The 15,789-nt window shown below is 37.7% G+C and overlaps 1 protein-coding gene across 2 annotated transcripts in view; it reads right to left on the bottom strand.

Annotated features, from left to right (window-relative positions):
- ATRNL1 (attractin like 1) overlaps window positions 1-15,789 on the bottom strand; it is a 555,427-nt gene that overhangs the window by 498,687 nt on the left and 40,951 nt on the right. For both annotated transcript variants that reach the window (XM_076339089.1, XM_076339090.1), the window contains exons 2-4: window positions 7,642-7,725; window positions 5,480-5,593; window positions 3,178-3,306 (exon numbers count right to left, since the gene is read on the bottom strand). In XM_076339089.1, the coding sequence (XP_076195204.1) occupies window positions 3,178-3,306; window positions 5,480-5,593; window positions 7,642-7,725 (327 nt within the window). The remainder of the gene's footprint in view (window positions 1-3,177; window positions 3,307-5,479; window positions 5,594-7,641; window positions 7,726-15,789) is intronic.

Genomic DNA, 15,789 nt, shown 5'->3' with positions numbered 1-15,789 from the left:
CTGAAAAAAATAGGTAAAATAAGGGAAATGACAAGCCGAGAGTTGATGACAATGGTTTTATCTGACAGTATTCCAACAGTATTTGTTAGATAAAGTACTTTTTTTCCTGAAAAATTTCTATGTATTGATAAAACACAAGTTTAATTATGATTTTACAGGCAAGTGGGCTGAAAAGGTGTTCATCCAGGCTTACATACAAAGTCTGCAATGCAGTCAGGATCACAAACATCTTGTACTTATCAAGAAGTGTTGACATTAAGCAGAAGGACAGGCCCTGCCTGGACAGATCACCATCTATTTTTTCCTATGTTCCAGTATAAGCACTCTAGTCAGTCCCTTCAAATGCCTATTATGTCTAGGAACATCCACACTGGAAGTGACTGGGAGCAGTAACCCTTAAACTCTCCACCATACAGTTCAAGGGCTTTCCTGAGTGGCTTTGGTCCATGCTATAAAACAGTATGTCCAACATCTAAGGGGAATAAAATCTAAAAAAACAAGCGAGGAAAAATACAAGATGGCTAATATCCTGAAACTACGTACAGGCAGCACTTCATGCTTTGACACCTTAATAATAGAGCCACCTTAACCTTGCCTCCTTAACTTTGCAGTCAGAGATGCAAAAAGAGGAAAGATTAGGCTGGAAGAAGTCTGTGACTGTTATGGGAGTTAGCATTTCTGTGATACACCCTACTAAACACTGAGATCACAGGCAACTGGACTGCAAAATTATGCAAACTGATTCCAGAAACACAGGCAATTCCTTGGAGACGTGGAGGGATGGAGGACATTGAAGTATGTGGATCCAAGAGTTTCCATGAACAGAATATGGATCTCAGGCAGTATGTGCCTGATGAAGTCCAAAAAGGATTTGAAACCTTTTTTGATGACTCACAGCAAAGGATTGTGCTGAAACTCAGAATAAACTGTTACTACTTGTTCTTACCAAAGGAAGAAAGAGATGAAAAAGTTAGGGTCTTTGGCCAAATGTAGCTGTTGTAGGAACGTCAGGAGACGTGTTTTCATTTCCTAAAGACTCACACCTCAGAGGACTGATTCTGTTACCCTGCAGAAAAAAAAAAATCCACTTCTGAACTGCAAGTGTCCTGGGGGTTTTGCCTAGTACACACATGGCATTAAAACCATGGATAGCATTAACTGCTGTATACCACAGCTGTAAGGAACCTTTCCCCCTGAGTTCAGAGAGAGTGTTCTGCAGGAAGGTGAACAAGTCTTTCCAGCAACAGAGAGATACTAGTTTAAAAGTAGACACATTCCCACTCCAATGGGTTCGTTAAGGATTCAAACAGAATGAGAAAAACTGGATTGGCAGAGTTGGAAGCAGGTTGCCTGACTCCAAGGAACACAAAATTTACTCAGAGAGTTCTGGAGTAACTAGTGTTGTTTGCAACTGGCATGACATTTTGGTCACAGATGCAGTGCCTCTGTCTTCCCCAAAATAAAGGGACATGAGTGGTCCATCAAGGTGAAGTCAACGATGAAGTCAAAAACTGCTTTGGGTTACCAAAGAAAGAAAGAAAGAGAGTAACAGAAGCAGAGTGCAAGAGATCACTGAGAGGAAAAAAGTTAATGCAGCCATAAAAAGCAATCGTAGGTACTCCTTTTAGTATTAGAAGAGTTACTGTTGGCTCACTAAAAAAACCCCAAGTATTTTAAAAGTATCCATTGCAATAGAAGAAACACAAAAACAGAGTATTTTCAGTGTTATGAAATTTTGTGAGTTATATATGTAATGGAATTAAAAACTGGCAGTTTTTTCATTTATTTTAAATCTTCCAAAAAATTAGGTAATGATATGTAGCATGCACCACATTACCAAGTCATAAAAGAATGCAGAGCGCATACACTCATTTCTTAAGAATGCCGTGTCATATTGCCATTTGCTCCCAAGGCAAACAAAAATAGTGCAATAAAAGCTTCAGGGATAACTGAAAAATGTATCTAATTACAGTAGAGAAGTCTGCCAGGTGATTACATTTTACTGATGTCAACTGACAAAAATTAAAAATACCCAGTCTTCCAGACTGCCATTTGCAATACAACATATTTAGTGAGGTTTCCCGAACTCTGAATAGCTGTTTATTGTCTGGTAAAAGGTAGGCAAACTGCTGCAAATTACAGAAACAATCTTTCCGCAGACAATTTAACAAAGACCTCTGCCAAGAGTAAAACTATGGTCAGAAGCACAAACAGGAATTTTAAATTAATAAAGAATATGACAAAAATATTACATGTACTTCCACATTTGAAGTGCAGTGCTGGCCACCACATCCCAAAAATTGGTATTTCAGAATCTGAAGGAATTGAAAGAAAGGAACAAGAATATCTTCAATCATGGGAAAACTATCACATGAAGAAACAGGTCCAACAGGACCAAGCAATCCTCTCTTGAACTAAATCCAGTATAAAGAGACACTCCATCATGTGCCACAAGCATGTCCCAAATGAGACAGAAGTTGTAATCAACAGCTGGACCATGTAAGAAAGAAAAAAAAGCTGCTGACACAGAAAAGCAGACTGGAGGAAAGGCAAGCATAGTTATACCAGACTAGACTTTGCCTTCAGAGAAACTAAAAGACGTATAGTCCAGATAAGAACTACAAAGGCAGAATGGAGACTGAGATGGACAATAGGAGGGGAAAGTACTTGAAAAGTAGAGAAGAAATGGAATAAAACCCTTGTGGCTCACACAAAAATAGAAGTAGGACTTTGGTGAAGGTGTCAAAAGCCATTAAGTGCATTCAGCAAGAAAAAAATCAAGCAACAGATGATCCTAGTTCAAGAGAAGGGAACTGACATTACAGCAGATATAATCTCCCTTCTATTGCATTTGACAACTACACATGTTGGATAAGTACTGGAAGGGATACATTCTAGTTCCATATGGCATAGGAAAAAACATACTCTTGGAATGGCCATGTGGCTTCACTCAGAACAATACACTTTATCTCATTTTCTTTTTCATTTTTTTTAAACTAGTACCTTAATGACAGCTCATTACAACCCCAGCTCCCTGGTTTTAGAAACATGACACAAAGCATAACTCTTACGCTATTAATAAAAATCAATAGATAAACACTTTCCCTGGGTTTGTCATTCTCCTGAAAGAAATGATAGGCTAATTAACAAAGTAATTACTTACTAAAAAATACTTACGAGTAAAAAATGTTAAATCCAGTTAAGTTGTAAGCAGCATCACTAAAAAAGTGTAGCAATGCATAGCCAGATGTAGTAACTACTTCAGGAACAGTTTCATTTCCACGCACTTCAGGGACTATTAGACCACTGAAAAAGAAAATGAGAATGGTATTTTTAATCAGTCGGAGGGGGAGGGCAGGGAAGGAAAGAGGGATTAGCTATTCTGCTTGTTAATTATATAGACAAGATAACTCATAAATCTCATTTTAAAAGTTCTTTTTAAAACACAAATAATAAAATGCATATAAAACTTGTCCATACCTTTGCAGGGTAAGGTAGGGTTTTCCAGGAAAACAAGACAAAAAACCTCCTCCCTCACACAATAATGCAAAATTTCACACTGGATTATTCTGAGGGTGCATGCACTGTCAGTATAATTTTTAAAACTTACTTTAACTTTGAAAAAATATATCTATAGCCTTCAGACAGGTGCTTAACATTCGCTGGCTTTCAGCACGAATTCTATTTCCACATAATATTTGCACCTTTAGAAGTTTATCTTACTAAAGAATTTCAAACCTGGAAAGTATGATAATTAAGTAATTTCCATGGAAAGACAATTTTCAATGGAAAATAAAATACTTTTTAAAACTTCAAAAAGATGTTAAGATGTCAGTCTTACATAAAGACTGAAGTAGGAAAAACAAGCAATATATTAAAATACTGAGAAAAAGGTTCACCTGCATAAAACAGTGCCACATTGCAAATATAAATTAAAAGTTATAGGAATCCTAAGGAAAACACTAACAATCAATAAACTGAAAGACATTTGAAGTAAAGAACACAGGAAGAGGAACCTCCTCTTTCCTTCCATTCATGATAAAAGTCTGGCTCCTGAATAATAGCTAGACATATTCAACAAATGCAACTTTGGGGAGGAAAAAAAAACCCAAGCAACTATGTAACAATTCAGGAGAATTAGGAGAGAAGGCCGTGTGATTGCTATAATTGGGCAGGAAAGAGGGATGACCTGAGCTTTGTTCCCTTAGGAGAAAGCACTATCATTTATGCAATTAGTATTTCTTAAACTTCAGCAGCATAATCAGTATTTCATAACAGAAAATGAAGTACAATTTCTGCCCCACAGAGCATGTGTGTATATATGCACAAACAGTTTCTGTTTTGTTCATTTGTTTTACCTTTTTTTAAGATAGCTTTGCACTCAACAGATGTCCCAAGATAAAACTTCTACTGACTTCAAAGGATTAGGATCCTGTGCCTTCTCTCTAATAAACTATAGCCCACTTGCACAGAATATTCTTTCTGGAATGTTTCCCAAAATTTTAATGGAAGGATAGGAGTGAACCAACTGAAACATTTTGGTAAAGTCCAGGAATGGAGGAAACAAGTAATAAAATTCATATGCCCTGCTTCTTCCTCTCTTAGACCCACAGGAAATGCAGTGCATGGACCTAATTCTTTACCTCAATGGTTTATTGTCATTTGAAAGGCAAATAATTAGTCTTTATTCAGTATTAGTTATGCTCGTTGTTTATTGTTGTTGGTTTTATGTTTATTTCTAAACCTTACTACAAAGTAATACTATGATTCTAGACAACAAATATTAACCTGAAAAAAGATTTAGTTGTGTAGCAATTCTCATAAGCTAATGACAACATAACAAAAAGGAAAAATTCCATCATTTCAGTTGATAGCAAATTTGAGCTCTCCTCCAGGACTGAAGAATTTGATAATTTTACCCACTGTGACTTAATCACAATGATGCCCAGTTCAGCAATCTAAGGAAACGTGCTAAAAATTAGTGCTTAAGATAGCCTTTGTATCAAATGCCCTGAACAAGTCTCTTCATTCTTCATACAGAAATGTAAAAGGCATTCAGTAGCCATTTTTTATAACTTACACTTAGTGCAACATTGCCTGAGTCACAGATTGCAATTCTCCCTTAAGCAATCAGATACTGACACTATTGGCCGGTGCCACGTTTAATGCACATTAAAACTCAGGAGTCACTATTGGAAGCCTGCTGGAAAATATATTTCTGATTGCCTGTCTATGAGCATTAACACTCCATGCAATGTCAGCATTAAGTACAAGCCATATAATAGATTTATGCTATGAACACCTATCCAAAAAAGTAGTGTTTTGCAATTTATTCTAATACAACTTTACCTTCATGCTCCCATGATATTAACAAAAGAAAGCAAGATATTTAAAAAATTAAAGCCTCTAATTCCCCCCCCCAACTAAAAATGTCCATACATGACTACACTTGGACTAAAAGGCTAATAAATACACTCACCTAAATACAGCTATTAAAGGTGCATATATTGAATCTCCATCATATACATACATATGGTCCCAACTACATTCTGTGGCAAAGTGATTAAATCTTAATCTTAATATTGCATTTGGGCTGGAAAAAAAAAAAATATGTAAAACATTATTTACAGAAGTATTGAGCTCATAAGATAAAGAACTTACAACAAAATTGATCATGCCAGCATAACTCTATTAAAACATTTTGAGTACTAACTAAACTTTCAAAGAATTAAATAACAAAATTCAGGGCAAGCAAATATTTCACTTTATCTTAGAAAACTTGAAAAATAACATCTTCAGTCCAAGTCTAATAACCCCTAAAGTTAACAAGAGACTTAAGTTTACCATGTTTTATCAGTATTCAGAACCACGAATTTAGAGAAATTAAAATATCCCATTTTAATATACTAGCTTTACTTTACAGTGTCAGGACTATGAGGTTTAAAGAGTCTTTCAAGACAAAAATCACCTACACATCCTCATTCCAGTATTATACTAGTTATTGAAAATAAAAATCTTAAACCACAAATTTAAAATAGCAAGCAATATTAGCGCAAGTTTTTTTTCCTCCACCCCTCCCACCCCACCCCCACCCCCTGCACCCCAACACCTGGAGTCAGATTTCACCAGTTTTTGGCAGAGATCCAGATAGGGACTGTAAGATTTCTGAAAGGAGAATTTTCTCCTATGACAAAATTAGTAGACTCCTAAATATATTCCATGCAACATACTGATGATTTTATTTCATTTTATTCCGCCGCCCCCCCCCCCGACAGGCTCAAGTGCAGTTTGTAAGTTTGGAAAACATATGCTTTATTTTTTTTTCTGTGAGAGGTCATTTGGAGAGAGCTCTTTGTTCATTTTTTAAGAGAGAGTATTTTATAGATATGTGACTTCCTTGTGTGTTGACATTTTGCGCTATGTTACTGGGTTGCATTACTCTTCCACATACTGTGCACCATATCATTTCCTTCAGCTACCCACTCTACCATCTCCTGCAAAGAGGAGGAACAGAGTGAAGACCAACTTCAAAGCAGGGTTTGCATACAGTCCTGAGGCATGTTTCCACTTTAGCATAGAGTAGTGCAGTGCAAATATTCCTGAGCTAGCTTGGGTGAAAAGAGAAGTCTAGGTATGTCAGACAGATATTCAGCTATAGCCTAGTCACCTAGATATTGAAGCTTCTACTTAAATGATTTTGCAAACTACCCATAGCTTCATTGCTGTTGTGTTTAAATTACTATCTGCATATAAGCAGACCAAAATCAGATCAGATAGATCATTACTGAACTGCAGCGACAGAGCAGACATCTAACTAAGGTAACTGAGATTGTGACAATATGGAAATACAGAAGGGGGTAATTTTCTTCTAGAATGTTAGTAGAACTCGGACCTAGCAAAATCCTGACCCATAGCCTGGGGGAAAAAACTCATGCTGAAATTTAACAAATTTGTGCCTTTAACAGTTAGACATACTAGTGCATATGTCTCATTATTTCTTTGTGCATGTCTGTGTGTTTCTGTGTTGCATAAACTGAAAAATTAGCAACAGACATGAGACATCTAAACTGTATAAACTGTGGGCACAATATGATTTTAAAATTAGGTACATGAGGAATACTAGAATGCAAAAGAAAATACTTTATAGAAGCACTAACTTTTGAGCAACATGTAACTGAATAATTATTATTAGATTGGAAGCATTCTGTACTTGAAGCCATTCCTGATTTATCACTGATACAAGTTAAGTAAGATAAATAAGTAAGATAATGAGTTAAATAATAGGATTCTGTAACCACATTTGGAACTTATGGAAAGGTACTCAAACAGGCAACAAATTTATCATAGGGTTTTGAGAGCTTGCAGCACTGGCCAAATTCCAATGTCAGCCTAACATTTGCCAGCAATTTGAATAGGAATGGAATTGCTCAGGCCAACTCTGAGCAATCCTGAAAATCCTACTTCAACTGGTTTTTTTTTTTAATCTTTATAATATTTAAACAAAAACAAAATAAACAAACAAAAAACCAAAGCTGTTTACATTGTATCCAGATGCAGTTTCTACTTGAGGAGTTCTTTAGATGTCTAGAATACAAAGTACCAAACTGACAGAAAAATTAAGCATTGAAAATAAATACTTACTATCCTTCAATTAACCATGTACATTTAGTTTTATATTTATAATTTATTGGTCCATCTGTTAAATATCCAGAAGGTTCTGTTAACCTACAAGAGAAAAAACAGTGCTGTAATAAACCAGAGACAACACAACAGAACACACATCATCGACATGCCAATAGAGTCTTTCTGGACGCAAAGAAAATTGGGGGTGGGGAAAAGAGTTAAGTCTCTCTTCATATTTCTTGTCACGCTATTTTTGCTCATAAAAACTAGAATTCTGATTATTCTATATCATTGATTTGCTTTCTTCCCCTAGGCAATCACAAGACTTCTAATGTTTCTAGTTCAGTAGCAAGCAAATACTACATATAATTTGTTATCCTTCACACAAAATGGATCCAAGCCAATGTAAAGGGTTTTTTGTTTAAGAGTATTTTCGCTTGGTTTGCTTGTTTGTTTTGCCATTGCCTTACATCTTACTTCTGAAATTAGACCATAGCAGCAGTGGGAAAACTGTTCTAAATCAAGAGAAATTAAGGCATAAATTATAAATTTAAGTAAGCATATCTGCCAGCCTGTCCCTCTCTTATTCCTGGTCAGCAATGAGACATGGGAAAGCAGAACAACACTGGACTACGCAGAAACTAAATAAAATGCATATAATCAGCTATAAAAGGTCAGACAAAAATGCCAACGTAGCCCAGTAACCTGCCTCTGACAGTGGCCTACAGTGGATAGCCAGGAAAGAATTTAAATCCCTACAGATACTCCCCACAGCGTTACACCACCTTCAATGACCTGCAGCTCAGGGACATTCTCAGCCAGAGGTTGTGCCTCTGTATTGGTTTTGGGTTACCTTTTCTCCTAGGAGTTTGCCCATGTAAACTGACGTAAACTTGCAGGATCTAGAACGTCCTGCAGGAATGACTTCCACACATATATGAAGAAACATTTCAACTGTTTTTGTCCTGAGCCTACCTCTTGGCAATTTCATCCGAAATCCTTAGGTCTAGTATTGGATGAGATGATGAACAACAGTACCCTATTCACATGCTTTATCCCACCCAAAATGTAACGATCCGTGTTGTTTCCCTCCCTTCTCTCCGCTGTCCCTTTTCCAACCTGAGAAATCCTTGCTCACTGCCTTTAATGTATCTTTTCTATTCTCCTATACCCTTTCTGAGATGCAACACAGAGATCAGCATGTCGTATTCAAGATGCAAGTGAACTATGAATCTGTACAGTAGCAAAATAATGATTTCCACTTTGTTTTCTATTCCCATCTTAACATTTTATTTGCTCTTTCAACAACTACTATGCTGACATTTTAAACGCAACTAGCTGCTATAACTTTTTTCTGAGTGATAATAGATAGTTCAAGATTCATTACATATAGAAATTCATTTAATGTAGAAATAGAACCTTTTTCCTTCGTTCATATATATTACTTCACATTAATTTATAGAGTGATAAAATAGCAGATGAAATTCAATAATCTATTAACATAAAAGCTTTCTGAAAGAGTATCTTCAGCACACTGTAACTTCACTAATTTACGCCATTTTCTGCATCCTTTATGATTATGTTCTATAGTTCAGGCCGTAACATGCATCTCTGGTGGCCTTACTCCACCAGGAAAACTGACCATCCTACTCTTTAAAGTGTTACAACAATGATAACGAATATAAATACATACTCAGAAATGCTCATTTATTTCACTATAATGTGGAAAGATAATCATTAAGAATAAGTATCACTGAATAAGAAAAAAGAAGCAGTTGGGGGTTTCTGGTTTCAGGTTTTTTAATAAATCGATAGACTAGATTTAAGTCCAGAGCAAATGCTGAACAAGCTGACTAAGTCACAGCTTAATTTTCATATACTTCAGTCAGCTGAGAGAAAATTTCCCTAATAAAACCCAATACACTGAGCTGGTCTGAATGCTGCAGTACACCACTCCCCAAAAGCAATGGTTCCTGCTAAGTGCTGTACAAATGCTGGTGTAGCTCATAAGCAAAGCAATGAATGATGAGAGGCACGGTTGGTAACTCCCACTCCTCCCTTGCTGCACACTGGAGAAGTCACAGCGATGGCCACGGGGAAAGACTAACCACGCTCCTGCCAGGTGCTCTCGTGTGAATCAGTGCCTGGCCACAGAAAACTTTTGCTTGAAGAAAGCAAAAGACACACGCAGTTTAAGTTTACAATATTTCTTTTTGTTGAGAAATCACAACTTTACCTAAAGGTATACTTTCATGTTTATATACATGAGAAATAGGTTTTTCAGGGTTATTTCTGGCTTCTTTACATATTAATTACATTGTTTAGACAATTCTGAACATAATATCAACTTATAACTTAGCAGTCTAAGTCACAGATCACTGATTTTGAAATCAAGCTAATATTGAATGGTTGGCCCCTACCAGAACCTTAGTAAAGCTGATTAGAGGAGCAGATCCCATGTTTGAGTGTGTGATAGATTGAAGGTGTTAATTTTTTTGGAAAAAAGGCAGTGATGCACAAAATTTCAATCAAAATAATTTTAGTGCTGTCATATGGTTTGTATACAGATGTAAAGTCTTATATAGCAAGCCACAGAACATTTATTTTGCTGCAAGAAATGTGAAATATCGTAAGTATTAACTTGCAGTCATGACCACTGCCTTCTTAGTAGCTGTGTAATGCAATGGAGGTGACTTACAAGAGTTGGTTTTGTTAGATCAGCCCTTCAGCACTAGTAAAGTGCAAACAATTTCCCTTTTCACCTAGGCTGATAATTTTTTGATAAACAGTTTCTTTCGGAAGAGTAGATAGCCTTTGAAGCAGCTATTGCACTTTGCTGAAAAAAGTAAAGCATAAGTAAGAGCATGACGCTGCTTTGTAATAATGGTTGTCGAAAATGGTAAGATAAAGGGGCTTTTCTATTTAAAATAAATACATAGCAAGACAGAGGGGTATTACTTTAAGTTTCTTGAGTCATACCAAGAATTTTTCTGTATCATTTTTCATTCCAAACATTATCAAATCCCAAATCCCATAAATAACACATAGATAAGCAGTACTACTTTCATGTAACCTCTTACCAAATCAAGGGCAATATTCTCTATCATATAATGCCAGATATTTGTGGACATCGTTTTGCTCTGTGACTAACAGTGATCCTGTCAAATAATCAAAATCCAGATGAGCCAACATGACTACACACTCTTTAGTCACAGAAGTGAACGATGCCAGAACGATGCGTACATGCTGCATCCCACTCCTTGCTCCTTGCTGAGAAAGCTTCAGGGATGAGGGGACAGCCAGAACAATTTGCGTGGCCTGCTTAAACACTGCAGGTTTATCACATCTAGACTCCAGCTTTCTAAACGGAATGCACAGGGGAGCAGCTGATGTTGTATATTGTCATTTTAAATAGCACGCCAGCTTTCATAAACACAACAACATTTTTTTAGTTGGCAGGATTATAATCAAAACCTATATAGAATTAGAGGTGCATGCCAAGAGAACATTTCCCTTCTCTGTATACTGTAAAACAGATCAACCAAATTATAGAAAGAAGTCAGGATGCTCCACAGCAGAGTTAAAGACATTTAACAAGTTGTTAATAGCTTATGTGAAAGATATGTGGCACTATAGGTTGTTTCATCTAGCAGACAGACATATACCAGAAATGCAAGGGCTAAAGGCTGAAGTCAACATAGGGCATCCAAAACCTGAAACAAAGGGAAATCTATATTCCCCTGGAATATTACCACTTTATAAAATAATGGCAAATATAATTGAGTTAGAATTCACAGTGGCAACATTTATATTTACCACTGCAGAGACTTTAAATCAAAACTGATGCATTTCGAGAAGAGAGAAAAGTATGTTCTAGTTCAGTCAGAAATTATTGGTCTAAAATGAAGGAGTAGTCAGATGAAATCTATGGCCCGTAATACATAAGATGTCAGAGCAGGTTATTAAAATGGCCCTTCCTGGCTGTAATATTTATAGATCTGTGAAAAATGCAGTCCTGTCATCTCCTGTATCTTCTCGTAAAAGAACAGTATCGTCAAATCTTTCAGAAAGGGGCGCTAATTTAAACCAGAGAAGTCACTGGGTATTTTCTGTCACCAGCCGAACATGAAGACCCACAAAACTGCTGGTAGATGGACAGACAGAGGTCTGATTTATAATACAGGTAATATTAGGAGAAACAAAGCATAAGGCACATTCATAATATTACAAATATTCACTGTTAAATAAAAGAAGCGGTTATGGAGAGGTTTGTTTATCTCTGTATTACTTAGTGTCACATTTCTATTCAGAATTTTATGAAAAGCTGGATTACTTTGCAATTCCTACTTCAGATATATCTGAATATAAGATACAGAGCATATTTTGCTATATGGATTCATCTCAACATCAGTATTTGTGTGTCATTCAAGGACTACTCTCTCCATTGTTGCAAAATTTTGCTCCTTCTTTTCATCTTTTATGAAAATTTGTTTTATTAAAAAAATAAAAATCAACAACTGTGCTTCAAAGTTATAAGATCAAATCCTTCATAAATACAAGTAGGAGCAGTCTTTCCAGCTTGAGATCTTGTGCCTAACCTTTACAGCAGGGAAAGAGGCTCTTCACGTATCCCAGATGAGATCAGCTGAGTATGTTAAGAAAGAAGGGAAAAAAAATTTGGACCACCTTACAGGACAAACCAGAATCAGTGAGCACTATGATATCAGAAAGAAATAGAGAAGAGATCAAGAGGCCATTTCTCATACCAAAATTTTAAGTGATAGACTAAGAAGGTTTCTGTAATTTTTTTTTCCAAAGGAAGATCTGAAAAACATGTTCTGAAAAACCCACAAAGTCAGACTTTTATTTTCCAGGCATAAATCATTGATCAGCACCTGACAAAAAACCTAAGAATTTGCATTTGATTTTCCTGCATTTTTACATTTATTGTAGACCCTTGCTGGTGGTTAATTTTTTTTCACAACATATATTAAAATAGAATTACTGAACATACTGTAGTTCTAATTTTTCTTCAATGACTAATCAAGAGGAATAAGTAGTTAATACGTTAAGAAAATATTTGCATATGCCAATCACGCTCCTATACTTGTTACATACTGCTTTGCATTAATAGAAGAACATATATTTAGAAACAGTAATGACATTCACAACAACTTTTCACATGCCAACTGATCAAAGGCATGCTCTTAAATAGGCCCCACTTTATCCATTGACAAAGTAACAGTTGCTTTTCTAAAAAGTCCCTACTGCTTAATTCAAGTATTCAGTTCCTCCCTCTAATTTATTTTAAACAAAACCAGGCTCCAAAACAATCAAAAAATCCCAGAAAAGTAAAAGGAAGACTACAATACAACAACATTTTTTCCCCATAAGAATATATTCTGTATTTCAAGAAGCTTAACACTTCTACATGGCACAAATCTGTTTTTTCTTGTGTTTGCTTTTTGGGGATTTTTTTGTTGTTTTGATTTTTTTTTTTTTAAATAAAGTTAGTAGGGGTATAATCTTTGGTTGGTGCAAAACATTAATTTAAGGTTTAAGTTCAACAGGTGTTTTGTTTCCTCATTTACTGTTTCTGAAAAAGGCTGTTGTTCTATAGTACATTTTTGTAACAGTCCCAAAAACTACGGTAAGAATACTGCATAGAAGTAGATGTTCCTTTCAAAGTACAAACTTACATGGCATCTTACTTAAGCAATGTATTTTCACTTACATAAAAGTTTCAAAAAAATGTGTTCCCTTCCTTAGGCTGCATAATGTTATATAAATTCACAGAACAGAGACCATGAAAGGTCATTTAGAATAGGATATCTGAATGTATGACTGTGCGACTTAAAAGAGAATCTATAAAGTGACTAGAAATAAGCAAATGTGGGCAGAGTCTTATGAAGACTTGGTAGACAAACCAGATGCAGAAAATAAAATATAGTAACATTAAAGGTAATCTCAATATTTATTCTATTGTAAATTGAAGTTACCATGGAAATAACAAAATCATAGAAGAGAATCATAGAATCATTAAGGTTGGAAAAGACCTCTAAGATCATCCAGTCCAACCATCAACCCAACACCACCATGCCCACTAAACCATGTCCCTAAGCGCCTCATCTACACGTCTTTTAAATACCTCCAGGGATGGGGACTCCACCACTTCCCTGGGCAGCCTGTTCCAATGTTTCACCACTCTTTCAGTAAAGAAATTTTTCCTCACGTCCAATCTAAACCTCCCCTGGTGCAACTTAAGGCCATTTCCTCTCATCCTATCGCTCGTTACTTGGGAGAAGAGACCGACACCCACCTCGCTACAACCTCCTTTCAGGGAGTTGTAGAGAGCGATGAGGTCTCCCCTCAGCCTCCTTTTCTCCAGGCTAAACAACCCCAGTTCCCTCAGCCGCTCCTCAGAAGACTTGTTCTCCAGACCCCTCACCAGCCTCGTTGTCCTTCTCTGGACACGCTCCAGCACCTCGACGTCCTTCTTGTAGTGAGGGGCCCAAAACTGAACACAGCATTCGAGGTGCAGCCTCACCAGTGCCGAGTACAGGGGCACGATCACTTCCCTACTCCTGCTGGCCACACTGTTTCTGATACAGGCCAGGATGCCATTGGCCTTCTTGGCCGCCTGGGCACACTGCCGGCTCATGTTCAGCCGGCTGTCGACCAGCACCCCCAGGTCCTTTTCCAACAGGCAGCTTTCCAGCCTCTTCCCCAAGCCTGTAGCGCTGCATGGGGTTGTTGTGGCCGAATTGCAGGACCCGGCCCTTGGCCTTGTTGAATCTCATACAGTTGGTCTGGGCCCATCGATCCAGCCTGTCCAGGTCCCTCTGCAGAGCCTTCCTACCCTCGAGCAGATCAACACTCCCGCCCAACTTGGTGTCGTCTGCAAACTTACTGAGGGTGCACTCGATGCCCTCATCCAGATCATCGATAAAGATATTGAACAAGACCGGCCCCAAAACTGAGCCCTGGGGAACACGGCTCATGAGCGGCCACCAACTGGATTGAACTCCATTCACCACAACTCTCTGGGCCCGGCCGTGCAGCCAGTTTTTGACCCAGCGCAGAGTACACCTGTCTAAGCCATGAGCCGCCAGCTTCTCTAGGAGAATGCTGTGGGAGATAGTGTCAAAGGCCTTACTGAAGTCCAGGTAGACCACATCCACAGCCTTTCCCTCATCCACTAGGCGGGTCACCTGGTCATAGAAGGAGATCAGGTTGGTCAGGCAGGACCTGCCTCTCATGAATCCATGCTGGCTAGGCCGGATCCCCTGGTTGTCCCACACATGCCTTGTGAGCGCCCTCAAGATGAACTGCTCCATAATCTTCCCCGGCACCGAGGTCAGGCTGACAGGCCTGTAGTTCCCCGGATCCTCCTTCCGGCCCTTCTTGTAGGTGGGCGTCACATTGGCAGCCTCCAGTCGTCCGGGACCTCCCCCATTAACCAGGACTGCTGATAAATGATGAAGAGCGGCTTGGCGAGCACCTCCGCCAGCTCCCTCAGCACTCTTGGGTGGATCCCATCCAGCCCCATAGACTTGTGAGCATCCAGGTGGCATAGCAGGTCGTAATGTATGAGACTAAGGATTTTCTTCTACCTCCTCACCATGTTAGGTGGTACTTGACTTTTTTCCAAAAAAAAAAAAAACAAACCCCACACCACCTTAAATTGCCATTCAGTTACAACACGCCCCAATGCCTACCCCAAGACAGGATCAATCATACTGAAATCTTTCTTCACAGTTATTTGTCTAATCTGTTCTTAATAATTCCAATGACAGAAGTCTACAATCTTCTTAGGCAATCTATTTTAGTACTGACTTATCCTTGTTGTTAGAAAGTTTTACTAAATATCTAACTTAATTTTTTTTCTTACTTCAACTTAAACATATTACTTCCTGTCCTACTCAGAGCTGACCTGGAAGACAGGTAATTCCCTTCCTCTTTTTGTTTGTTTGTTTGTTTGTTTTTTACAAACATCTGCATTCAAGCTTTTCTTCTCTGAATTAAGGAATCTAATCCAACATTCCTCATGAGTCATTTTCTAGTATTCACTCCTCTAGAACTTCTCCAATTCATTTGCATCTCAAAATGGTACCTACTACGCCACCTGTAGTCTGACCAGCATAGCAACCAGAGAAAAAGAATTAA

This window comes from Aptenodytes patagonicus, chromosome 5, assembly GCF_965638725.1.
Source record: "Aptenodytes patagonicus chromosome 5, bAptPat1.pri.cur, whole genome shotgun sequence".
NCBI classification, from domain to species: domain Eukaryota; kingdom Metazoa; phylum Chordata; class Aves; order Sphenisciformes; family Spheniscidae; genus Aptenodytes; species Aptenodytes patagonicus.
The sequence above is the reverse complement of the archived record's forward strand: the minus strand, read 5'-3'. Positions and strand labels throughout refer to the sequence as shown.